The sequence below is a fragment of the Symphalangus syndactylus genome, chromosome 11, assembly GCF_028878055.3.
Source record: "Symphalangus syndactylus isolate Jambi chromosome 11, NHGRI_mSymSyn1-v2.1_pri, whole genome shotgun sequence".
Classification (NCBI taxonomy): Eukaryota; Metazoa; Chordata; class Mammalia; order Primates; family Hylobatidae; genus Symphalangus; species Symphalangus syndactylus.
In genome coordinates, this window is record NC_072433.2 from 54,102,470 (window position 1) to 54,128,229 (window position 25,760).

General features: G+C 51.7%; 1 protein-coding gene and 1 pseudogene across 5 annotated transcripts; both read left to right on the forward strand.

Annotated features, from left to right (window-relative positions):
• Positions 1 to 3,955: 3,955 nt before the first annotated feature.
• ZNF764 (zinc finger protein 764) lies at positions 3,956 to 8,691 on the forward strand. 5 transcript variants are annotated; one of them, XM_055298843.2, is made up of 4 exons: positions 4,012 to 4,484; positions 4,625 to 4,738; positions 6,354 to 6,792; positions 7,045 to 8,691. In XM_055298843.2, exons 1-4 carry the CDS (start codon positions 4,244 to 4,246, stop codon positions 7,268 to 7,270), a joined length of 1,020 nt encoding a protein of 339 aa, XP_055154818.1. In that variant the 5' UTR covers positions 4,012 to 4,243; the 3' UTR covers positions 7,271 to 8,691. The 5 variants fall into 5 exon arrangements, with proteins under 5 accessions (XP_055154817.1, XP_055154816.1, XP_055154818.1 ...); XM_055298844.2 differs by having other exon boundaries at positions 4,015 to 4,484; positions 6,357 to 6,792; XM_055298842.2 differs by having other exon boundaries at positions 3,956 to 4,484; positions 6,357 to 8,691.
• A 15,958-nt stretch (positions 8,692 to 24,649) lies between these two features.
• Positions 24,650 to 25,739, forward strand: LOC129493124 (large ribosomal subunit protein uL30-like 1; annotated as a pseudogene).
• The last annotated feature ends 21 nt before the right edge of the window (positions 25,740 to 25,760 follow it).

Genomic DNA, 25,760 nt, shown 5'->3' on the forward strand with positions numbered 1-25,760 from the left:
CGGTCGTCGAGGCGTCCGTGGAACCTCCTGCACCCTACTCCCAGGGCAAATCCCCAGCGTCCCTCCAGGAGCCGCGGAGCCACTGGCCGCGCTCATGGCTCCAAGCCAATGAACCCGGGAAGGCGGAAGGGACGGAGACTGGGAAAGAGTCTATGGACCGAGAGCTCCGCGGAAACGGCCGACTGCCGCTTCCTGGCGCAGTGGGGGTGTCTGCGGTATAGGGATGTTCGCGTCCTGATCCGGGACGCGATGCCGCGAACTGCGGCCACCTAGACGCGCTCAGCGGCGCCCGCCCCACCCGGATCCCCGAAAAGGGAAAGAAGTGGCTCTCCTCACTTATGCGGCAGGTTGACCCGTTTCCCGAGATTCCCGCCAGATCACCCTCCCTGAAGTTCCCTCCAGGATCCTCCACAGGGGCTCCCCCGGACCTCCAGTAAAACGTTCGCAGCTTGGTATACTGATATATTCTGAGTTAAAAACAGAGAAATTGTAGTTTCAGAAGGAGCAATCTGACCTGTTTCTTCTGCATGCAGCATGCCAGAAACCTTACTCTAGGGGAGTATCCTTCTGTACCAGGGCAAGAAAACAGCCCTGAGAAGCCACAAGGGACCAGAATAAACATACGTAACAAAGTAATCTGTATCTTGCACCTGTTTGACACCCCCCCATACATATTCTAGTTACTCACTGCCCTAGCCAAATTTTCTTTGTCCTGTCATTTCTTTTTTCTTTTATTCTTTCTTTCTTTTATTTTTTTATTTTTATTTATTTATTTCTTTGAGACCGAGTCTTGCTCTGTCGCCCAGGCTGAAGTGCAGTGGCGTGATCTCGGCTCACTACAACCTCTGCCTCCTGGGTTCAAGCTGTTCTCCCGCCTCAACCTCCCAAGTAGTTGGGACTACAGGCACGCACCACCATGCCTGGCTCATGTTTTTTTTTTTTTTTTTTTTGAGATGGAGTGTTGCTCTGTCACCCAGGCTGGAGTGCAGTGGCGTGATCTCGGCTCACTGCAAGCTCCGCCTCCCGGGTTCACGCCATTCTCCTGCCTCAGCCTCCTGAGTAGCTGGGACTACAGGCGCCCGCCACCACGCCTGGCTAATTTTTTTTGTATTTTTAGTAGAGACGGGGTTTCACCATGTTAGCCAGGATTGTCTTGATCTCCTGACCTCATGATCTATCTGCCTGCCTTGGCCTCCCAAAGTGCTGGGATTACAGGCGTGAGCCACCGCGCCCGGCCTGCCTGGCTCATTTTTATATTTTCAGTAGAGACGGGGTTTCACCATGTTGGCCAGGATGGTCTCGATCTCTTGACCTCGTGATCCGCCCGCCTCCGCCTCCCAAAGTGCTGGGATTACAGGCATGAGCCACTGGGCCAGCCCTCTCCTTTTTTTTTTTTTTTTTTTTTTTTAACGAAGTCTCTCTCCTGCCCAGGCTGGACTGTAGTGGTGCAATCTCGGTTCACTGCCACCTCTGCCTCCCAGGTTCAAGTGAGTCTCCTGCCTCAGCCTCCTGAGTAGCTGGGATTACAGGAGCCCACCACCACCCCCAGCTAACCTTTTTTTTTTTAATTTTTAGTAAGGATGGGGTTTCCTGATCTCAAGTGATCTGCCCACCTCGGCCTCCCAAAGTGCTGGGATTACAGGCGTGAGCCACCGCGTCTGCCCACTTAAATTTTATTGTTCTTTGTCTAAGAAATATAAAAGCACCTGGTTTTGGGCACTTTTTCTGATTTCCTTCTCTTGTGAAGATCCTCATGTACATGTAAAACTAATACAATTGGTATAATTTTCTCGTTTGTCCATTGTCAATTCATTTTTTCTTATTTTACTTTAGTTTTTATTTATTTATTTATTTTTGAAGATAGGGTTTCACTAACTTGCCCAGGCTGATCTCATACTCTTGGGCTCAAGGGATCCTCCTGCCTTTGCCTCCCAGTAGTTAGCATTACAGGCGTTTCTCAATCTGGGCCTAGATTCAACTAAAGAGCCCACTAAGAGCTAAAAGGCAGTTAGAGGCAACTCTGACTCCCATACACAGTAAGGGAGGAGACCAGCCCTCATATTGTCTTATGCCCAATTTCTGCCTCCAAAGAAAGAAGAAGTAAAAACTCAAAGGCAGAAATGGAATCCACAGGCAGACAGCCCGGCGCCACACCCTGGGCCTGGTAAAGATCAACCCCTGACCTAATCAGTTATGTTATCTATAGATTACAGACATTGTATAGAAAAGCATTGTGAAAATCCTTGTCCTGTTCTGTTCCGTTCTAATTACTGGTACCTGCAGCCCCCAGTCACGTACCCCCTGCTTGCTCAATCGATCACGACCCTCTCACGGGGAACCCCTTAGAGTTGTGAGCCCTTAAAAGGGACAGGGATTGCTTACTTAGGGAGCTTGGTTTTTGAGACGTGAGTCTTGCCAATGCTCTTGGCCGAATAAAGCCCTTCTTTCTTTCTTTTTTTTTTTTTTTTTGAGACGGAGTCTTGCTCTGTTGCCCAGGCTGGAGTGCAGTGGCGCGATCTCCGCTCACTGCAAGCTCCGCCTCCCGGGTTCATGCCATTCTCCTGCCTCAGCCTCCGGAGTAGCTGGGACTACAGGTGCCTGCCACCACGCCCGGCTGATTTTTTTGTATTTTTAGTAGAGACGGGGTTTCACTGTGTTAGCCAGGATGGTCTCCTTCTCCTGACCTCGTGATCCGCCCGCCTCGGCCTCCCAAAGTGCTGGGATTACAGGCGTGAGCCACCGCGCCCGGCCGCCCTTCCTTCTTTAACTTGGTGTCTAAGGGGTTTTGTCTGTGGCTCGTCCTGCTACATTTCTTGGTTCCCTGACCCCCCTTTCGAGTTGTGAGCCCTTAAAAGGAACAGGAATTGCTCACTCAGGGAGTCGGTTTTTGAGATGTGAGTCTTGCCGATGTTCCCGGCCGAACAAAGCCCTTCCTTCTTTAACTCGGTGTCTGAGGGGTTTTGTCTGCGGCTTGTCCTGCTACAACAGGACATGTATGAAGTCACGTGGAGCACAGAATAGGCCATTGCCATCAGAAAGTGAGAGGGAGGTCTGGGGGAGAGTTGGTGACATTTACTGAGATAAAGACCCTAGGGGAAGCAGGTTGGGGCAAGAAAGGGATGAGTTGGGTTTGAGCAGAGGAGCCTTGAGCTATCCGTCCAGGGGCAGGATGTGAGGGGAGCTGAGGGCCCCGCTGCAGCTAGAGGGAGACTGGCAATTGGGAGGCATCCCGCGCAGCACATGGGAGAAGCTCCTAGAAGAGAGGACCCTCTGACTTTCTCAACCTTACCCTACTATCCCCACTGCCTCCGCCATCTAGAAGCTTCCAGAATTTCAGGCCCCAACAAGCCTACGATGGAGGAGGTTCTCCTGTATCCACTCCTTTTTCTTTCTTTCTTTTTTGAGACAGAGTTTCGCTCTGTTGCCCAGGCTGGAGTGCGGTGGCGCGATCTCGACTCACTGCAAACTCCGCCTCCCGCGTTCAAGCGATACTCCTGCCTCAGCCTCCCCAGTAGCTGGGATTACAGGTGCACGCCACCACACCTGGCTATTTTTTGTGTGTGTTTTTAGTGGAGACCGGGTTTCACCATGTTGGTGAGGCTGGTCTCGAACTCCTGACCTCAGTTGTTCCACCGGCCTCGGCCTCCCAAACTGCTGATTACAAGCATGCGCCACTGCACCACGCTCACTCCATTGGTTTTTTACACTCAACATTGGGAAGAGACTGCTGTTGCCCTGTTTCTGAGATAACAAGGACAAAACGAGAGAGTGATGAGCTGGAGCCCGATTATAAAACGGTCCAGAGACGAAAACTAATGCCTGAGTTCAGTAAGGCCGAGAGGCCAGCTCGCTCCCGCGAGGCGCTCTTTTGTTCGTGCAAACCGGGGCGGAGCTCTCTGCCGCACCGCCTCGCCGGGCCGGGGACTAAACTTGTGGCTAGTTTTCAAGGCCGGCCCCTGTAGTTACCGCGGCCATTTTGGATGAGGGTACGCAGAGAACGCCGACTGGAGATACCGGGGGCGTTGTCTTGGGCACGAATGCGTAGGGGCAAAGGTCGAGTACCCGCGCCGCCGCCATTTTTTATGAGGGCATATTCTATTTCTGGTTATACACCCGCTGCCATCGGCACCGTTAGTTTCCATGCCCTCTATGCGCCCTCCGGGGCCCTACTGACCTCCCTCCTTCCCTTGGGCCCGGGCCAGGGAGGCTTTCTCGGGCGCAGGAGGCTCCGCAGGCCCAGGCCATGCCAGGGGAGGCAGCCGATCCGTCGTCGGGGTTGACAGTCACCATGGAGCCGCCTCTGGCCCTGCTCCCTCCCCGGGACCCAAACGGGGCTGGACCCAAGTGGAGGGAGCCGGGGGCTGTGAACTTCGCGGACGTGGCCGTGTACTTCTGCCGGGAGGAGTGGGGCTGCTTGCGGCCCGCGCAGAGGGCCCTGTACCGGGACGTGATGCGGGAGACCTACGGCCACCTGAGCGCGCTCGGTGAGAGCCCCACCTGCACGCCTGAGCCCTGCGCCCCCACAGGCCCTGCCGCGCCTCTGGGAGCTGCGCGTGAAGTTGGGGGCCCCGGGGCCCGGCAGGTGGCCTCCCCGCAGCGTGGGGTTTGCGTTCTTCTCCCCTAGGAATCGGAGGCCCCAAGCCAGCTCTCATCTCCTGGGTGGAGGAGGAGGCCGAACTGTGGGGTCCGGCTGCCCAGGATCCGGAGGTGGCGAAGTGTCCGACAGAAACGGACCCAGGTGGAGTATCGGGTGCTCAGTCCCATGGGGACTTCTCTGTTCCTGTCCCATCCCGGTACCCTCTGCCACCTCCAGCTACCTGCTTAGCAGTTTCCTCTCTCAACTGCCTTCTCAACTGCCACCACGAGGCTGAGCGCCTCCGTGGCTCCCAGATGCAGCCTAGAAAGGATCCGTGATGGGGGCTCTGGTCCTGCCATATCCGCCTCTGAGTCCTCACCTCTGCGTGGTCACTACACTCTGGGGGCTTTTTTTGGTGTTTTTGTTTTAGAGACAGGGTCTCGCTCTGTTGCCTAGGCTGAGTGCAGTGGCGGCATCATAGCTCACTGTAGCCTGGAACTCCCGGGCTCAAGCAGTCCTCCCACCTGGGCCTCCAGAGTAGCTAAGACTGTACAGGTGCTCGCCACGAAGCCTGGGTAATTTTTTTTTTTAGACAGAGTTTTGCTCCGTTGCCCAGGCTAGAGTGCAGTGGCGCCATCTCAGCTGACTGCAACCTCCCACTCCCAGGTTCAAGTAATTCTCCTGCCCCAACCTCCCAAGTAGCTGGGATTACAGACGCCTGCCACCACGCCTGCTTAATTTTTTTTTTTTTGAGACGGATCTCGCTCTGTCGCCCAGGCTGGAGTGCAGTGGCGCCATCTCGGCTCACTGCAAGCTCCGCCTCCCGGGTTCACGCCATTCTCCCGCCTCAGCCTCCCCAGTAGCTGGGACTACAGGCGCCCGCCACCACGCCCAGCTAATTTTGTTTTTGTATTTTTAGTAGAGACGAGATTTCACCATGTTAGCCAGGCTGGTCTCCATCTCCTGACTGTGATCCGCCCGCCTCGGCCTCCCAAAGTGCTGGGATTACAGGCCTGAGCCACCACACCCGGCCAATTTTTTGTATTTTTAGTAGAGACAGGGTTTCACTATGTCACCCAGGCTGGTCTTGAACTCTGGGGCTAAGCGATCCACCTGCCTCGGCCTTCCAAAGTGACCCACTGCGTCTGGCCTAATTTTTTAAAATTGTTATGTAATATATATATATATTTTAGAGAGGGGGTCTTGGGTCTTGGTGTGTTGCCCAGGCTGGTCCTGAAATCCTAGGCTGATCCTTCTCTACCTCCCAAAGTGCTGGGATTACCGCCTTGAGCCCCCACACCCAGTCTCTTAAGCTCTGTTGACTTTACCTCTACCTCAGGACCCACCCCTGCCATTCACCTGCAGGGTGGTTCCTCTCTCCCTGTCTGCCCCCCCTTTTTTCCTTCATTTCTTGTCCTCAGCCTTTGCAGAGTATCCAGCCCTACTGAACTTGGCCATGCCTTCCTGGTTCTGCCTTTCTTGGTGCTGTTCCTTCTGCCTGGAATATCCCCAGGTGTCCGCTCCTCCTTCCAGATTAGGCCCAGATGTTCATATCATTTCTGCCCTTCGCCTGCGGTGACATTTCCCCAGCCCCGAGGCGGAATGGACTGTTCCCTCCCTCCCGGCTCTGTCTGGCTCTGCAGCCAAGGAACAGGTGTCACTCCTCCATCTCCCAGGAGCAGCCGGGGGTCCAGCAGGCCTGTCCCTGTCCACGCGGGCTGTGGGATTCAAGGACCAGGATGAGCCGAGCCTGAACTCTCCCCTCTTTATCTCTCAGCAGATTCCAGAAACAAGGAAGAGGAAAGACAAAGGGAAGGGACGGGAGCCCTGGAGAAGCCCGACCCTGTGGCTGCCGGGTCTCCTGGGCTGAAGGCTCCCCAAGCCCCCTCCGCCGGGCCCCCTTATGGTTGGGAGCAGCCGTCCAAGGCACCGCACCGGGGACGCCCCTCCCTCTGTGCCCACCCCCCTGTCCCCCGAGCAGACCAGCGTCACGGCTGCTACGTGTGTGGGAAGAGCTTCGCCTGGCGCTCCACACTGATGGAGCACGTCTACAGCCATACTGGCGAGAAGCCCTTCCACTGCACTGACTGCGGCAAGGGCTTCGGCCATGCTTCCTCCCTGAGCAAACACCGGGCCATCCATCGTGGGGAGCGACCCCACCGCTGTCCCGAGTGTGGCCGGGCCTTCACGCAGCGCTCCGCGCTGACTTCGCACTTGCGCGTCCACACCGGCGAGAAACCCTATGGCTGCGCCGACTGTGGCCGCCGTTTCAGCCAGAGCTCTGCCCTCTACCAGCACCGGCGCGTGCACAGCGGCGAGACTCCCTTCCCCTGCCCGGACTGCGGCCGCGCCTTCGCCTACCCCTCGGACCTGCGGCGCCACGTGCGCACCCACACCGGCGAGAAGCCCTACCCGTGCCCGGACTGCGGGCGCTGCTTCCGCCAGAGCTCGGAGATGGCAGCCCACAGGCGTACCCACAGCGGCGAGAAGCCCTACCCCTGCCCGCAGTGCGGCCGTCGCTTCGGCCAGAAGTCAGCGGTGGCCAAGCACCAGTGGGTTCATCGGCCCGGGGCTGGGGGCCACAGGGGCCGGGTCGCCGGGCGTCTGTCTGTGACCCTGACCCCTGGCCGCGGAGACCTGGACCCGCCCGTGGGCTTCCAGCTGTACCCGGAGATATTCCAGGAGTGTGGGTGACGGCCTTAAAAGTGACTCTAGACAGTACGGGAGGCCCGAGATGGGCTCAGGGGTCGGAACCTCTGCGGCGGCCTGCAGGGAGGTCCCAGAATCTACGGCAAGAGCTGGCCCTGGGGTGCGGACAGTCTGATCTTGGGCCCTCAGCAGCCTCCTCTGCCAGCACCTTGCTCCCCACTGCCCAGGGCTCTCCAAGGCCCCCTTTACTGAGGCAGGGCTGAGTTGAGAACCCCCAGACCTACATAAGGGGAACCAAAAGCTGTTTCTCAGCCCAGAGGTGCTAAGAGGACTGAGGTAGGGGAGAACCTTGTTTTACCCATTGTCTCTTTAAATTTTTTATCATTATTTTTTATTCTTGTGACCCTCCCAGAACACAATACTCATCGTCTTTTTATTTATTTATTTTTGAGACAGCTTCCTGCTCTGTCACCCAGGCTGGAGTGCAGTGGTGTGAACAGGGCTAACAGCAGCCTCAACCTGCTGTGCTCAAGGAATCCTCTCCCCTCAGCCTTCCAAATATCTGAGACTACAGGCGGGCAACACTATGCCCAGCTAATTTTTAAATTTTACGTAGAGATGAGGTTCTCATTGTTGTCCAGGCTGGTCTCAAACTCCTTGGCTGAAGCGATCCTGTCGTCTCGGCTTCCCCAAGTGCTGGGATTACAGGCGTGAGCCACCACCATGCCTGGCTTCCATTGTCTTTTTTTATGTGTGTGTGATGGGGTTTTGCTCTTGTTGCCCAGGCTGGAGTGCAATAGCGCAATCTCAGCTCACTGTAACCTCTGCCTCCAGAGTTCAAGCAATTCTCCTGCCTCAGCCTCCCAAGTAGCTGGGACTACAGGCACCCACCACCTCCATTGTCTTTTTACTGCCCAAGTTAAAATCCTGTGACTCTGTAGTGGATCTGGCCCGCGGTTGCCATATTTATTGATCTGAGCCCAGGCAGTGTCTTTAAGTGATATGAGTTAGTAGTGAAGATTGAAAAGGATATTTTGCAACCAAATACAGGTTTTCTGGTGTCTTTTGAAAAATCCAAAGATTTGGCAACTCGACCTAGGCTCCCACAAAACCACAGTTGTTGGGAGCTGAGCCGGAGTCAGAACTCACAATTCACCGTGGCCCAGCCACCCATCCGCACCACTCCCGTGAGCTCCTGACCAAGCACCACGTGCCATTCATCATGGCTTGCTTTTAATGTTTTTGGTGTTTATCTTAAAGTACAGCAAAGAAGAAAGGGAAGTATTTCTTAGACCCATGTCTCTGTCCAAACAGGCCTTTCCATCTGGCATTTCCCGCTCATTTATATGACTTGCTGAGTTCCTATGGTCATTTGAGTTTGCAAACAGTGGTCTGTAGCACTCAGGTTTTCCGGAGTTGGAGAGAAAGGATGGCAGGAGAGGAGTAAAAGTTGGCTTTATTTTAGATCTTTGCTTGTATTGCATTTTATGTTTACAAAGTACTGTCTCTTCCATTGACTCATTTCACCTTCATAAGGGCTGAGAGAAACCTCTTGGTTGAAGAGGACAGCCTGGTCAGGAAGAGGCAGTCAGGACTGCCTTTCATCGCAAACCGAGGGTTGTGTTCACCATCAGCCAACAGGCAGTTCCTGTTTTTGAATGGGAAGGTTTTGTGAGCTCCCTCCAGTCTTCCTTGGGCCTCCCTGAGACAGCCACATGCCTCAGGCCTTCTTAGCCCTCCTAGACCCTGCCAGGAGGGCCTCATCACAGTTTTGAACTGGAAGAGATCTTCACTTTCCTAGGCTTTTACAGTTGGAGACACTGAGGCCAAGGAGGGCTAAGCAGCCTGTCCAGGGGCACACAGAGACCCCAGGGTTCTTAGCTGACTGCTGACTTTACCCATCACTCCTGAGGCCTTCACTGGTGTCTCAGCCAGGGTTCTGCAGGCATCTGCCCCTCCCTGTGATAACACCCAGCCCTGACCTGGACGGGGTCAGACTAGCCCAGCATCAATGAAGCCCATGTACCAGCTGAGTTCTGACAAAGTGGCCATGTGACAGACCGGGTCAACTCAGAATCCAGGCAACGACGAGAGTCCCAAGGCACACAGACCTTGCATTTTTCCTCTGTACCATCATGGGCAGAGGGGGGTAGGCCAGGAACACCTGGTGTTAGATTTGTAGCCAGGGGCGACTACCCATCTGTATCCCCAAGCTCTGCACAGAATCCCCACCCCCATTATCCATCTACCACTAATTCCTTTGTGGGCAGAGTCTAGCCATGGGCAGCCCCTGCCCTGCTCCTGATTAGGACAACATCTCCCTGAGGAAGGCAAGGGCCTGTGACCTCTGCTGGCCTATGCGGCCTCGCCTGTCACCCAGCTCAGTCCTGTGTCTGGCCTACCCAGGAAGGAAGAAACCAGATTTATCAACCTGGAAGGAGGTAGAAGTTTTGGAGAAAAGACACTGTTCTGGTGTCAAGTGAAGTAATGAACTGACTTTATTCCAACCTCATCTCCAATCCGACCCCACCAAGGTCTCCCGCTCCTTCGGCTTTTCTGGGGCGGGTTGACTCATGTGCCACCTTATCACAGGGGCATATTGAGGTCAGAAGAGGAACCTTGGCAGTAGAAGATAGCTTTGTACCAGGTTTTTTTTTTTATTATTTTTTGTTTTTGAGATGGAGTCTCTCTCTGATGTCCAGGCTGGAGTGCAGTGGCACGATCTCGGCTCACTGCAACCTCTGCCTCCTGGGTTCAAGTGATTCTCCTGTCTCGGCCTCCTGAGTAGCTGGGATTATAGGCATGCGCCACCACACCTGACTAATTTTTGTATTTTTAGTAGAGATGGGGTTTCACCATGTTGGCCAGGCTGGTCTTGAACTCCTGACCCCAAGTGATCTGCCCGCCTTGACCTCCCAAAGTGCTGGGATTACAGGCATGAGCCACTGCACCTGGCTATTTTTTGTATTTTTAGTAGAGATGGGGTTTCACCATGTTGGTCAGGCTGGTCTCCATTTCCTGACCTCACGTGATCTGCCCGCCTCAGCCTTCCAAAGTGCTGGCATTACAGGCGTAAGCCACTTCACCCGGCTTTTGTACCAGGTTTTAATTCCCAGTGTACAACCCAGTTCCCTCCCCTAACCCTCAGCACAGCCTTCAGGAGGCCCAGCTTGCAACACCAGTTCTCAGCCCAGACTGACAGCCACATCTTGGCCCTCAGCTTGCCACTTAAAGGTGCCATGATTATTATCTAGAGATCTCTGAGTGCTTTGAAGTTTGTAAAGCTTATTTAGGGCCTAGAAACCAGACCTGACTCCTCTGCTTCCTGCCCTCATGACTCAACTTTCCAGCATCTTATCAATTTTTGTTAAGTGTCATGAAACCCTTCAGCTTCAGCACCACCCCATTCTCAGCTCCTCATTTCTTTTTTCTTTTCTTTTTTTTTTTTTTGAGACGGAGTTTTGCTCTTGTTGCCCAGGCTGGAGTGCAATGGCACGATCTCGGCTCACTGCATCCTCCGCCTCCCGGGTTCAAGCAGTTCTCCTGCCTCAGCCTCCCAAGTAACTAGGATTACAGGCATGCGCCACCACGCCCGGCTAATTTTGTATTTTTTAGTAGAGACGGGATTTCTCCATGCTGGTCAGGCTGGTCTCGAACTCCCAACCTCAGGTGATCCGCCGTGAGCCTTAGCCTCCCAAAGTGCTGGGATTACAGGCGTGAGCCACTGCACCCAGCCAGCTCCTTGTTTCTTGGCACAGATATTTCCACCAGAGGTAGGGCCTCCTTTTCTCTCTGCTACCACAGGTCTTTGAGGGTCAGCCCCAGAAGCAATTGACGCCAGGAAGGGGCTTTCCCAGGCTTCACTGTGCACTGAGGATATGCTTGTCTGCATCAACAGAATAAGCCACATCCAAGTGGCCAGCCAGAGAAGTAAAGGCCATGGCCACATGCCCATCCCTCGTCTGTCCAGGCCATTCAAGGGTGGGAGACTGGGCGCAGTGGCTCACACCTGTAATCCCAGCACTTTGGGAGGCCGAGGTGGGCGGATCACCTGAGGTCAGGAGTTCAAGACCAGCCTAGCCAACATGGTGAAATCCTGTCTCTACTGAAAATACAAAAGTTAGCTGGGTGTGGTGGTGGGTGCCTATAATCCCAGCTACTCAGGAGGCTGAGGCATGAGAATTGCTTGAACCAGGGAGGTGGAGGTTGCAGTGAGCCAAGATTGCGCCATTGCACTCCAGCCTGGGTGACCAGAGTGAAACTCGGTCTCGAGCCAGGCGCAGTGGCTCACACCTGTAATCCCAGCACTTTGGAAGGCCGAGGTGGGCGGATCATGAGGTCAGGAGATCGAGACCATCCTGGCTAACATGGTGAAACCCCGTCTCTACTAAAAATACAAAAAAAATTAGCCGGGCAAGGTGGCGGGCACCTGTAGTCCCAGCTACTCGGGAGGCTGAGGCAGGAGAATGGCGTGAACCCAGGAGGCGGAGCTTGCAGTGAGCCGAGATCACGCCACTGCACTCCAGCCTGGATGACAGAGAGAGACTCTGTCTCAAAAAAAAAAAAAAAAAAAAAAAAGGCCGGGCGCGGTGGCTCACGCTTGTAATCCCAGCACTTTGGGAGGCCGAGGCGGGCGGATCACGAGGTCAGGAGATCGAGACCACGGTGAAACCCCGTCTCTACTAAAAATAGAAAAAATTAGCCGGGCGTGGTGGCGGGCGCCTGTAGTCCCAGCTACTCGGAGAGGCTGAGGCAGGAGAATGGCGTGAACCCGGGAGGCGGAGCTTGCAGTGAGCCGAGATTGTGCCACTGCACTCCAGCCTGGGTGACAGAGCGAGACTCCGTCTCAAAAAAAAAAAAAAAAAAAAAAAAAAAGAGTGAAACTCCATCTCAAAAAATAATAATAATAATAGTAAGGCTAGGTGTTGATCTGAGCTCCAAGACCCCTAAAACTCCTTGGAATGTTTGTGTATGTGTGTATCTCTAGGAATAGGACACGCAAAGATGTATATGACCCAAAGAAGCTAATACTAGGCTAGTATTTTCAAATAAGGCCTCCCTGATGCAGAATCACCAGGTTATCTTTTATTATTATTATCATTATTATTATTTTGAGATGGTCTCTCTGTGTCACCCAGGTTAGAATGCAGTGGTGTGATCTTAGCTCACTGCAGCCTTGAATTCCTGGGCTTGAGCCATCCTCCCACTTCAGTCCTGCATAGCTGGGACTATAAGTGTGCACCATTACACCTGGCTAATTAAAAAAAATTTCTTTTTTAGAGAAAAGGTCTCACTATGTCACCCAGGCTGGTCTTTCTTTTGTTGTTATGGGTTTTTATTTTTGAAACCTGTCTCAGGAGCCCAGGCTGGTCTCAAACTCCTGACCTTGAGTGATCCTCCCATCTCAGCCTCCCAAAGTGCTGGGATTACAGGTGTGAACCACTGTGCCTGGCTGAGTGTCTTTTAAAAATGTAGGTTGCCAGGCACAGTGGCTCATGCCTATAATCCCAGCACTTTGGGAGCCCAACGGGAGCAGATCACTTGAGCCCCAGAAGTTTAAGACCAGTCTGGGCAACATGGCGAAAACCCATCTCTACAACAATTAGCTAGGTGCGGTGGCTCACACATGTAATCTCAGCACTTTGGGAGGCCGAGGTGGGTGGATCACGAGGTCAAGAGATCGAGACCAGCCTGGCCAACATGGTGAAACCCCATTTCTACTAAAAACACAAAAATTAGCTGAGTGTGATTGCAGGTGCCTGTAGTCGTAGCTACTCGGCAGGCTGAGGCAGGAGAATCACTTGAACCCAGGAGGTGGAGGTTGCAGTGAGCCGAGATCACGTCACTGCACTCCAGCCTGGGAGACAGAGCGAGACTCCATCTCAAAAAAAAAAAAAAAGAGATAAAGGCATGTCAGGCCAGTCAGTGACTCATGCCTGTAATCTCAGCACTTTGCTGAGTGACAGAAGAAGACTGACTCTGTCTCCAGAAAAAAGCAGGCATGTTCAGAGAACAAAGATTCTGTCCATTTAGCTGGAGCTAAGTGGGATTGTTTGCCTGTAGGGAAAGATGGGGGTTTGACTTTGAGAAGGTTGGTTTGCCATGGGCCTGGAAGGCCATGGGAGTACTGGCTATGAATGCTTTTTTGAGACAGGGTCTCACTCTGTCGTCCAGGCTGGAGTGTAGTGGTGTGATCTGGGCTCACTGCAGCCTCAACCTCCTGGACTCAAGTGATCCTCCCACCTCAGCCTCCCACGTACCCGGGACCACACGCACTTGCCACCACGCCCAGCTAATAGAGCCCATGCCTCTATCTTAATGAGCCTTTGTTCTAGCTATTCTGTTCTATATAGGCTACGCTTCCAAATCAAATTCCTCTGTCAATGACCTTCAATGCTATCTCCAAGAAATTTCTCCAGGAGCCTGTCTGTCCCATGCTAGAAGCCTCAGAACTGCGCCTCTGTGTTTTTATCCTGGACACAATCTGCCTAGAAGGTCTTCCCCAAACTCGTGTCAGCTGAATTCATATCTGGTACCTCTCTCCCCCAGCTTAGTGTAAACTTAGTGCAGGGACTTTATCTTGCCTCACCAATGTCTTTGCCACCCAAGAATAATGCTTGGCACACAAGAGGGGGCCAATATATTTTCATGAAATGAATGTAGACTTAGGATATGTGTCTATTTTTTGATATGTTTTCTGAGTGGTCAGTGTTCTTTCCCAGGATTCCCTGACTCCAAACCAGCCCTCTGTTAGGGACAAACTGCCCAAGAAAGCTTCTTGGTGCTGTCCGCCCATCTCCCAAGCCTCTTTACATTTCTTTTTTTTTTTTTTTTTTTTTTTTTTTTGAGACAGAGTCTCGCTCTGTCACCCAGGCTGGAGTGCAGTGGCGCGATCTCTGCTCACTGCAAGCTCCGCCTCCCGGGTTCACGCCATTCTCCTGCCTCAGCCTCTCCGAGTAGCTGGGACTACAGGCGCCCGCCACCACGCCCGGCTAATTTTTTGTATTTTTAGTAGAGACGGGGTTTCACCGTGTTAGCCAGGATGGTCTTGATCTCCTGACCTCGTGATCCGCCCGCCTCGGCCTCCCAAAGTGCTGGGATTACAAGCGTGAGCCACCGCGCCCGGCCGCCTCTTTACATTTCTAAGCCCTTATGTAGGCACCACGGTGAAGCCAGCAGACTTCACTTATCAGACCTTGCTGCAATAAGCAAACCCCAATTACAAACCACCCACACTGCACATGGGGAGTTCGTGGGAAACATAAACAAACTTTACCTACACCATCCTGTAATAAACGTCACAAGGTAATATGTAGCAAAATTAACCAGCAAACAACCCCAGGATGCAGCCATACGAAAGAACTCCATCAAACTCCCCTCCCCAATACAAACCCCTCATTCTGTAAGCTTGGGGCTACTTCTTCTCTGACTGTTAAGGGAGCAGCCAGCAGGTTAATAAAAACTTGACTGCCTAACTTTGGGTCTATTTTTCCTTTCTCTTGGCTGACCTTACATTCTGGTGCTGAAACCCGGGAAGGGGATAAACTCTGGCCAGGACTCACTCACTTTCTCTCTCTCTCTGTCTCCCTCCCTACTCCCTACCCTATCACCCCTCTTCCGGCCAATCTCCCCTTCCCTGAACCTGCCAAAGACCCAGAGAATCTCCTAGACTCTCCCATTGCTGGCAACTTCATCCACCACCTCCGCCAGGGTGAGTAAAAAGAGACTGTTGCTGTTCCCCGGAACCCTTGACCATCCCTCTCTCCATTTCCGAAAGACCCAGCGCTGGGCCAAGGGCTTCCTCCAGCCTGTGGGCCTCTGGTTCCTCCATTTCAGGGATGCCTGACACGGCAGTTACCTCCTCTATTCCAGACAGGTTCCGCAAGAAAAGGGACGCCCTCTCCCACCGTCCTTGTCACCAGCAGTCTCTTCTTCCTCTACCCCCACCTCTTCCATTCTGCAATCTCAATGCTCTCGGGCTCCATTCAGAGGTCTGTTCTTTTATTTATTTATTTTTTTTGGTCTCGCTCTGTTGCCCATGCTGGAGTGCAGTGGCTTGATCTCGGCTCACTGCAAGCTCCGCCTCCTGGGTTCATGCCATTCTCCTGCCTCAGCCTCCGGAGTAGCTGGGACTACAGGTACCTGCCACCACGCTCGGCTAATTTTTTGTATTTTTAGTAGAGACGGGGTTTCACCGTGTTAGCCAGGATGGTCTCGATCTCCTGACCTCATGATCCGCCTGCCTCGGCCTCCCAAAATGCTGAGATTACAGGCATGAGCCACCGCACCCGGCCCAGAGGTCTGTTCTAAGAGGCTTATCTTTTACTGCAATACCACATAGCCTCAATACCAACTGGACAGTGGCTCCCAATGGCCCCAAAATAGCACTTTACAACTTTTGCCATCACAATGGGAAATGGTCTGAGATTCCTTATGTTCAGGTTTCCTTTAAGGGAGGAGACCACCCCTCATATTGTCTTATGCCAAATTTCTGCCTCCAAAGAAAGAAGTAAAAGGCAGAAATGAAATCCACAAGCAGACAGCCCAGCACCACACCCTGGGCCTGGTAGTTAAAGATCGACCCCTGACCTGATCGGTTATCTTATCTATAGATTACAGACATTGTATAGAAAAGCACTGTGAAAATCCCTGTCCTGTTCTGATCTAATTACCAGTGCATGCAGCCCCCAGTCAGGTACCCCCTGCTTGCTCAATCGATCACGACCCTCTCACATGGACCCCCTTAGAGTTGTGAGCCCTTAAAAGGGACAGGAATTGCTCACTCGGGGAGCTTGGTTGTTGGAGATGTGAGTCTTGCTGAAGCTCCTGGCCGAATAAAGCCCTTCCTTCTTTAACTCGGTGTCTGAAGGGTTTTGTCTGCGGCTTGTCCTGCTACATCTTCACTCTCTGTAACTGCCCTTCCCTCTGTCAGTCTTGTTCTACTTTCCAAATCCTCCTCATCCGCTCCAAACCTGACTCGCCTCCTATCCCCCTCCCCACAGCCCCAGCCGATGATTCCTCTTCCTTTGATCCCGCCAATTCTCCCCCTCCCCAACAGCATCACGATCCTCCACAGGAGCATCCTAATCCTCCACTGTATGTCCCCGTTCTGGCTCTACCTCTCTCCCCCCGTCTCTCAAACCACCCCGCTTCTGACTCTGGGTCCTCTCCGTCTCCGCCCCTCACCCGCTTTTGGGCCCAATATGTTCAGCAACCAGCTCCCTTACTTCCCCTTCAGGAAGTAGCAGGAGCTGAAAGTATTGTTAGAGTTCATGTTCCCTTCTCCCTCACTGATCTCTCTCTAATTAACAAAAGACTTGGTTCATTTCCAGAAGACCCTACCTGTTATATTAGGAAGTTTCAGCACCTTACCCAGTCTTATGAACTAACCGAGCATAACCCCTACATTATCCTCTCTTCCACTCTCACCCCAGAAGACCGAGACCGTAACTGGACGCTAGCTCAGGCACATGCTGATACCATTCATCACCAGGCTCCTGCCCAGCCTACTGGTGCAAAGGCAGTCCCCAACAAGGACCCCCCCTAGGATTATCAAGACGGGGCCTCTGGACGCCACCGTCGAGACCACATGATTGTATGTCTCCTTGCAGGACTCAAAAAGGATGCCTATAAAGTGGTAAACTATAAAAAACTTTCAGAAATCACCCAAGGTCCTAACAAAAACCCAGCCCTTTTTCTCTCTTAACTGAAGTCATGAGAAAATATACCCACCCAGACCCAGCCAGCCCAAAAAGAACCATTATTTTAAACCTTCAGTTCATCTCCCAATATTTTAAACCTTCAGTTCATCTCCCAATCCACTCCCAATATTTGATGCAAGTTTCAGAAGCTTGACAACGGCCCTCAAACCCCACAATGAGACCTTAATTTAGCCTTCAAAATCTTTAACAATCATAATGAGGAAAATAAAAGGCAAAAACAGGCAAAGTTTCAAATGCTTGCCTCTGCCATTAGAGGCCCTGCAGGCCCACGGGGCCGCAGCTCCACACGGAAGCCTCCTAAAAATTCACCTCCACCTGGCACCTGTTCCAAGTGTGGCAATAAAGGCCACTGGTCCAGACAATGCCCAAACCCAGGAAAGCCCACCAGGCCATGCCCCCTCTGTGGAGGACCCCACTGGAAGTCAGACTGTGAGTGGCCCCAGCAAGGACCGCCCCCATCCCCTCCTGAGCCAGCCAAAACCTCCTACTTGGATTTCATCGGCCTTGCCACTGAAGACTTGACGGTGCCCTGGAATGAACGCCCCCAGCAACTACCATCTCTTCATTCAAGCCAAAAGTAACCCTAATGGTGGCAAGTAGGCCAGTATATATATTTTTTCAATTAATACCGGGACAAACTACTCTGCTTTACCTAATTTTTCAGGACCCACCCAGTCCTCCCAGGTTTCTGTTGTAGGAATTGACAGAGAAGTTGCCAAACCCCAAGCTACCCCTCCACTCTTCTGCTCCCTGCACAGCTTTTCCTTCACTCACTCTTCCTTAGTCCTGCCCTCATGTCCAACTCCACTCCTGGGCAGAGATATCCTCATGTCCAACTCCACTCCTGGGCAGAGATATCCTCATGTCCAACTCCACTCCTGGGCAGAGATATCCTCATGTCCAACTCCACTCCTGGGCAGAGATATCCTCATGTCCAACTCCACTCCTGGGCAGAGATATCCTCATGTCCAACTCCACTCCTGGGCAGAGATATCCTTTTCAAACTCCACACTATTCTCCACCTCCATGGTAACCTACTTAGAAATTCAACTTTCCCCTGGGGCCTGGGCTATGACCCCAGCCCAAGCAGCATTAATAATCTACTCCGCCCTCCTCCAAAAGAGAAATCCTTTCCTTCCTAGGGTTAGCAGGCTTCTTTAGAATATGGATTCCCAACTTTACCCTCCTAGCTCGCCCCCTCTATAAAGCGGCCAAACGCCCTCTCGATGAACCCCTAAAACCCTCACATAACATACTCCCCAGCTTCCACAAACTCAAAACCGCTCTTGTCACTGTGCCAACTCTGTCCTTACCTAATATCTCCCAAACTTTCACTCTCTATACTTCCAAAAACCGAGGAAAACCCTCGATGTCTTAGGACAACAGGAAAAAAATCCTCCTTCTTTTGCCCCTGTAACTTACCTCTCTAAACAACTAGATAACACAGTCAAAAGGTGGCCAACCTGCCTTAAAGCACTAGCAGTGGTGGCCATTTTAGCTCTAAAAGGCAGGAAACTAACTTTCAGCCAGAATACCACCATCTGCAGTCCTCATAATCTAAAAGATCTCCTCTTCTCCTGAGCATTAGGCTCCCTTTCTCCTTCATGGATTCAATTACTCCATGCCCTCCCTTTTTTTTTGTTTTTGAGATGGAGTTTCGCTCTTGCCTCAGTGCCTTGCGTAGCTGGGATTACAGGCGTGTGCCACCACGCCTGGCTAATTTTTGTATTTTTAGTAGAGACGGGGTTTCACCATGTTGGCCAGGCTGGTCCCGAACTCTTGACCTCAGGTGATCCACCCGCCTCAGCCTCCCGAAGTGCTAGGATTACAGGCATCAACCACCGCGCCCAGCTTACTCTATACTTTATCGAAAATCCCAAATTCAGTCTTGTCAAAAGTGCTCCCCTCAACCCAGCATCCTTACTCCCTGTATCTTCTTCCCCTCCTACTCATTCTTGTACTAACATCCTAGATCACCTGCAGCCACACTTTCTAAACATTTCCTCCCAGCCTCTCACCAACCCCAATGACCAGCTATTTATAGATGGCTCCTCTTCCACACCCACTGGCTCCTCCAAAATTGCTGGGTATGCGGTTGTTTCCCTTGACCGAGTAATTGAAGCTAAGCCCCTACCTCCAGGAACCTCCTCTATCCCTTCTCTCCACAATATACAATGCGATCCCTGCCTCAGCCTGTAACTGGACTTCCACTCAAGTAACCTACCATCCCGAAATCCTCATTAACAGCCCCCTCGAACTCGACATGCAGGCATTAACAGAAATCTCCCCTCAGTTAGCTAACGAGTTGGGTCCAGCTGTTACAGCCTTATATCCCTATTTACGCAACCTATCCCCCTACCACAGCCGTGATAAACCCGTATTAGGAGCCATAACAACCCACAAAATCTTATCCTATCCAGCACTACTGTGCATCCAACGACATCTACCCTCTGGCATTCCCCTCAGCCACCTGAATTCCAAACTGCAACTTTACCCTACAACTCAAACCTCCCACCGAACATACTACTCTCAAAGCCACCAACAATAAAGACAGGCTTTGTTTCTCTAGCCTCCACCTCCTTAACAAAAATTAAGGGTACTGTAATGGCCAACACCTCCCCTGTTTATCCCTCTTCCCTTGACTCCCCTCTCCATGCACCATCCTTACCCTACACCCACTACCCGGGACTGTCTCCTTATCCCAACATTCAACAACACTCCCACATGAATCTTAGTGGACACAAAATGCTTCCTCTTACACTGGGAAAAAACCTAAAAGCCTCCCAGCCTAAACCAAACACCCCTGTAAAACCACTTACAGCAGCAAGCCTAGCCAGGACCCTAGGAATATAAATGCATGAAAATAAAATGTATATCTTTTTAGCATACACAACCCGTTCTGACTACCAAACCAAGGCATACTTTTCCTATGCAGTACCTCAACTTATATTTGCCTCCCCTCTAACTGGACGGGCACCTGCACACCCTGGTTTTCCTCAGTCCAAAAATCAACATTGCCCCAGGAGACCAACGTCTACCAACCCCCGTTAATACCCCTATCTGACACGGCCATGCTATACAACTCATACCTCTATTAGTAGACCTTGGAATAACTACAGGAATTGGAACTGGGATTGCGGGATTAACCACCTCCGTTTCCTATTACCAATCCCTCTCCAAAGACCTCACAAATAGCTTGGAAAAAATAGCCAAATCCATTACAACTCTCCAATCACAAATAAATTATTTAGCAGCAATGGTTCCTCAAAACCACAGAGACTTAGACCTACTCACAGCTGAAAAAGGAGGACTCTGCCTTTTTCTAGATAAAAAGTGTTGCTTTTATCTTAACCAATCTGGCTTAGTACAACATGCTGTAAAAAGACTAAAGGACTGAGCACAAAAAATTAAAGAAAACATCCCTCGATGGCCAGCATGGCCCTCCTGGTCTTTTAATACCTAGTTTCCATAGCTAATGTCCCTCCTAGGCCCGGCCATAACCATGTTTCTTTTCCTAGCATTCGGCCCTTGTCTCCTAGACCTTCTCACCCAGTTTTTACAGGACCGTATCAGAGCCTTCACCTATGCGACAATACACGATACAGTGCTGCTCCAGGAATACCAATGGCTCCAAAAATGGCAGTCCCTACCGTCCAGCCTTCCCCAACTGTCGCCCCTTTCCAGCAAGAAGCAGCCAGACAATGGCACCCCTCTTCTATTACCTATTAAAAGGCTGGAATGTTAGGGACAAACTGCCCAAGAAAGCTTCTTGATGCTGCCCACCCTTCCCCCAAGCCTCTTTACATTTCTAAGCCCTTATCTACGGTGAAGCCAGCAGACTTCACTTATCAGACCTTGCTGCAATAAGCAAACCCCAGTTACAAATCCCACACAGCACAGGGGGAGGTCGTGGGAAACATAAACAAACTTTACCTACACCCTCCTGTAATAAATGTCACAAGGTAATATGTAGAAAATTAACCAGCAAACAACCCCGGGATGCGGCCATACCAAAGAACTCCCTCAAACTCCCCTCCCCAATATAAACCCCTCATTCTGTAATCTTGGGGCTGCTTCCTCTCTATTAGGGGCGCAGCTGGCAGATTAATAAAAAGTTGTCTGCCTAACTTTAGGTCTATTTTTCCTTTCTCTCAGCTGACCTTACACCCTCATCTCCTGGGAGTAGGAGGAGGCCCAGCTGTGAGGTCAAAATGCCCAGGATCCCCAGGAAGGTGGAAGCCTGAGAGAAAGGCAGAAAGGGGAGGAGAGGGGATGACGTCTCCGTCCCAGCTGGAAGAGGAATATTTTGTTGAGAAAGGAACGCTATTTATATGTTCCTTGCTCCTGGTGTGACTCATTATTGCTGACTTGAATTTATGACATTCCCTGGAGCCTGGGATCTTGACCTTCTCTTTCTCACTTTAAGGGAGGGGACCACCCCTCATATTGTCTTATGCCCAATATCTGCCTCCAAAGAGAGAAGAAGTAAAAACTAAAAGGCAGAAATGGAATCCACGGGCAGATAAGCCCAGCACTGCACCCTGGGCCTGGTAGTTAAAAATCAACCCCCGACCTAACTGCTTGTGTTATCTATAGATTGCCAGACATTGTATGGAAAAGCATTGTGAAAATCCCAGTCCTGTTCTGTTCCGTTCTGATTACCGGTGCATGCAGCCCCCAGTCACGTACCCACTGTTTGTTCAATCGATCACGACCCCCTCAGGCAGACCCCCTTAGAGTTGTGAGCCCTTAAAAGGGACAGGAATTGCTCACTCGGGGAGCTCGGTTTTTAGAGACGTGAGTCCGCCGATGTTCCCAGCTGAATAAAGCCCTTTCCTTTCACAACTTTGTGTCTGAGGGGTTCTTGTCTGTGGCTCGTCCTGCTACAATTTTTTTTTTTTGAGACGGAGTCTTGCTCTGTTGCCCAGGCTAGAGGGCAGTGGCATGATGTCTGCTCACTGCAGCCTCCGCCTCCCAGGTTCAAGTGAGTCTCCTGCCTCAGCCTCCTGAGTAGCTGGGATTACAGGCACCTGCCACCACACCCGGATAATTTAAAATTTTTTTTTTAGTAGAGACGGGGTTTCACCATGTTGGCCAGGCTGGTAATGAACTCCTAACCTCAAGTGATCTGCCCCCCTCAGCCTCACAAAGTGCTGGGGTTACAGGTGTGAAGCACCACAACTGACCAAGACTGGGATTCTTTTCTTTCTTCTTCTTTTTTTTTTTTTTTTTTTTGAGATGGCGTTTTGCTCTTGTTGCCCAGGCTAGAGTGCAATGGCGCGATCTCGGCTCACCGCAACCTCTGCCTCCCAGGTTCAAGTGATTCTCCTGCCTCAGCCTCCTGAGTGGCTGGGATTACAGGCATGCGCCACCACGACTGGCTAATTTTGTATTTTTAGTAGAGATGGAGTTTCTCCATGTTGGTCAGTCTGGTCTCAAACTCCTGACCTCAGTTGATGGGCCCGCCTCAGCCTCCCAAAGTGCTGAGATTACAGGCGTGAGCCACCGTGCCCGGCCTCTTTTTTTTTTTTTTTAAAGATAGAGTCTCACTCTGTCACCAAGGCTCGGGTGCAGTGGTGTGATCTTGGCTCAGTGCAATCTCTGCCTCCCGGGTTCGCACCATTCTCTTGCCTCAGCCTCTGGAGTAGCTGGGATTACAGGCATGTGCCACCACACCCAGCTAATTTTTGTATTTTTAGTAGAGATGGGGTTTCACCATGTTGGTCAGGCTGCTCTTGAACTCCTGATCTCAGGTGATCCGCCCACCTGGGCCTCCCAAAGTGCGGGGATTACAGGCATGAGGCACCGCGCCCGGTACTTAATTTGACTGGTGGCATCCCATAGGGACTACAGTCAGGCTGCGCTATGAATCGGCCCATTCAGTGGCAGTGTGTGAATTCAAATTTAGGATGAAGAAAGTTCACCTTTCTGTCTCCAGGCCCCCAGGCCCTGGAACAGCTGCCTGTGTGGTTGATGGTGGCTCCCCTGGTTGGCCTTGAGGTGTGTGGGAATGTCACTGCCTGGTGAGCTCCTCAGTTGGTCAGCACTGTCTGGGGGTGGGGGATGAGGGTGGCTCCCAGGGGTACCCATCTGAATGCTGCTGTTGTGAAGGTTGATTCTGTCACCTGAATATGAGTAGGCCTTGGGGAGTTGACAGGGCCAGAGGTAAGTTTTGAATCAGCAGTTTCCCAATGGCCACTCAGAAAAATTACACATTTGGAAGGGACCAGCAGGAGTCTATTTGGGAGCTGTCATAAGCCCTTGGCGTCAGAAACACTGATATGGTCTCTGAGCCTTTGGTCAAGGCTCCCTGTAGCCAGACCTTCCCCAAACCTGCAGTCTCTGCCCAGCCTCAACATCTGGCACTCACTCAGCACCTCATTCCTGTCCCCAGTGCAGCCACACTTCACCAGTACCTTCAGCCAGGCCCCAGGTACTCTGGGGAGTGACCCTTTGCCCACAGCTAGTACAGCACCCACTTCTCCCACAGCGAGGCCCACCCCTGCTTCCTGTTGCCCAGCGGGCCTGTGTTCCTTCACCTGTCCCCACTGCTGGCAATGCTTGAGCCAGGGGCCCTTCAGTGGATCCACTGGCCTGGTGACATGGACCTCAGAGGCTGACCTCCAGGATTGTGAACTCTGCCCCTGGTTCTTTCCCAGGAGGGTCCAGACCCCCAAGGGAGCTTCCACACCTCCCAGAGCTCTTCCAGACTGTGGGTGATGGGGTGCTCACTGAGGGGTGGGCACTGAAAGAGACAAAATGTCATTGCTTTTAAGGGAAGTTTTCAGTTTTCTCTTGTGTCCTTCAGAGGCCTGAGAGCCTGGGAGACCTAGGGCTGGGACCATACCCCCTGGGCAACAATGAATCCTTATGCCCCTCCCAAACTTTTTGCCTCCTCTCCCCAGGGTGAGAAAATAGCCCTTAGAGGCCACAAGGGACCAGAATAAACACACTTAACAAAGTAATCCATACCTTCCACCTGTTTGATGACCCCCCACCCACATAGATCTCCCCTTGAAAATTTTACTGCCCTAGCCAGATTTTCTTCGTCCTGTCATTTCTTTTAAAATTTATTGTTCTTGGCCAGGTGCAGTGGCTCACGCCTGTAATCCCAGCACTCTGGGAGGCCAAGGTGGGTGGATCGCCTGAGGTTAGGAGTTCAAGATCAGCCTGACCAACATGGTGAAACCCCATCTCTACTAAAAATACAAAATTAGCCAGGTGTGGTGGTGCATGCCTGTAGTCCCAACTACCCGGGGTGCTGAGGCAGAAGAATCGCTTGAACCCAGGAGGCAGAGGTTGCAGTGAGTGGAGATTGCACCATTGCACTCTGGCCTGGGCAATAAGAGCAAAACTCCATCTCAAAAAAAAAAAATTATAGTTATTTAAGAAATATAGGCTGGGCGCGATGGCTCACACCTGTAATCTCAGCACTTTGGGAGGCAGAGATGAGCACATCACGAGGTCAGGAGATCGATACTATCCTGGCTAACACGGTGAAACCCCGTCTCTACTAAAAATACAAAAAAATTAGCCGGGTGTAGTGGCAGGTGCCTGTAGTCCCAGCTACTTGGGAGGCTGAGACAGGAGAATGGCGTGAACCCGGGAGGCAGAACTTGCAGTGAGCTGAGATCACGCCACTGCACTCCAGCCTGGGCGACAAAGTGAGACTCCGTCTCAAAAAAAAAAAGAAAGAAATATAATGATCAGTAGCTGCACCACTAATAAAGATGGCAGAGCAAAGAAAAATTCCTTTGGTTCCAGAAAATCTCCTGAAAAATAGAAAGGCTTATCAAGCCCTCAAAGCTACCCAGGAAAAGCACGCATTTTTGGCAAAGAAGGAGCAGAGGAAAGGAAAAGGGCTCAGGTTTAAGCGACTGGAATCATTCCTACATGATTCCTGGCAGGAGAAACGTGACAAGGTGCGTCTCCGACAACTAGAAGTGAAAGCTCACGCCTTAGAATTACCAGATAAACATTCCTTGGCCTTTGTTGTAAGCATCAAAAGGATTGATGGCTGAGTTTACTGGTGCAGAGAACAACTGCAAGACTTTGCCTAAAGAAAATTTTCAGTGGTGTCTTTGTAAAAAGTCACCCCACTCCCCAGAACCTAAAAATGCTGCGTATAGTGGAACCTTATGTGACCTGAGGATTTCCAAATCTGAAGTCTGTCCGGGAACTCATTTTGAAACATGGACAAGCCAAGGTCAAGAATAAGACCATCGGCTGGGCGCAGTGGCTCACGCCTGTAATCCCAGCACTTTGGGAGGCCGAGGATGGGTGGATCATGAGGTCAGGAGATGGAGACCATCCTGGCTAACACAGCGATATCTTGTCTCTACTAAAAATACAAAAAATTAGCCAGGCGTGGTGCCGGGCACCTGTAGTCCCAGCTACTCGGGAGGCTGAGGCAGGAGAATGGTGTGAACCCGGGAGGTGGAGCTTGCAGTGAGCCGAGATCGCGCCACTGCACTCTAGCCTGGGCGACAGAGCAAAACTCTGCCTCAAAAAAAAAAAAAAAAAAAAAAAAAAAGAATAAGACTGTCCCTCTGACAGACAATACAGTGATTGAGGAGAACCTGGGGAAGTTTGGCATCATTTGCTTGGAAGACCTCATTCATGAAATTGCCTTCCCAGGGAAGCATTTCCAGGAGATCTCACGGTTCTTGCGCCCTTTCCTCCTCTCAGTGGCCCGTCATGCTACCAAAAATAGAGTGGGCTTCCTCAAGGAGATGGGTACACCTAGCTATCGGGGTTACTGCATCAATCAGCTCATCCGCCAGCTGAACTAGACCCAGGTGCCAAACTGCAGT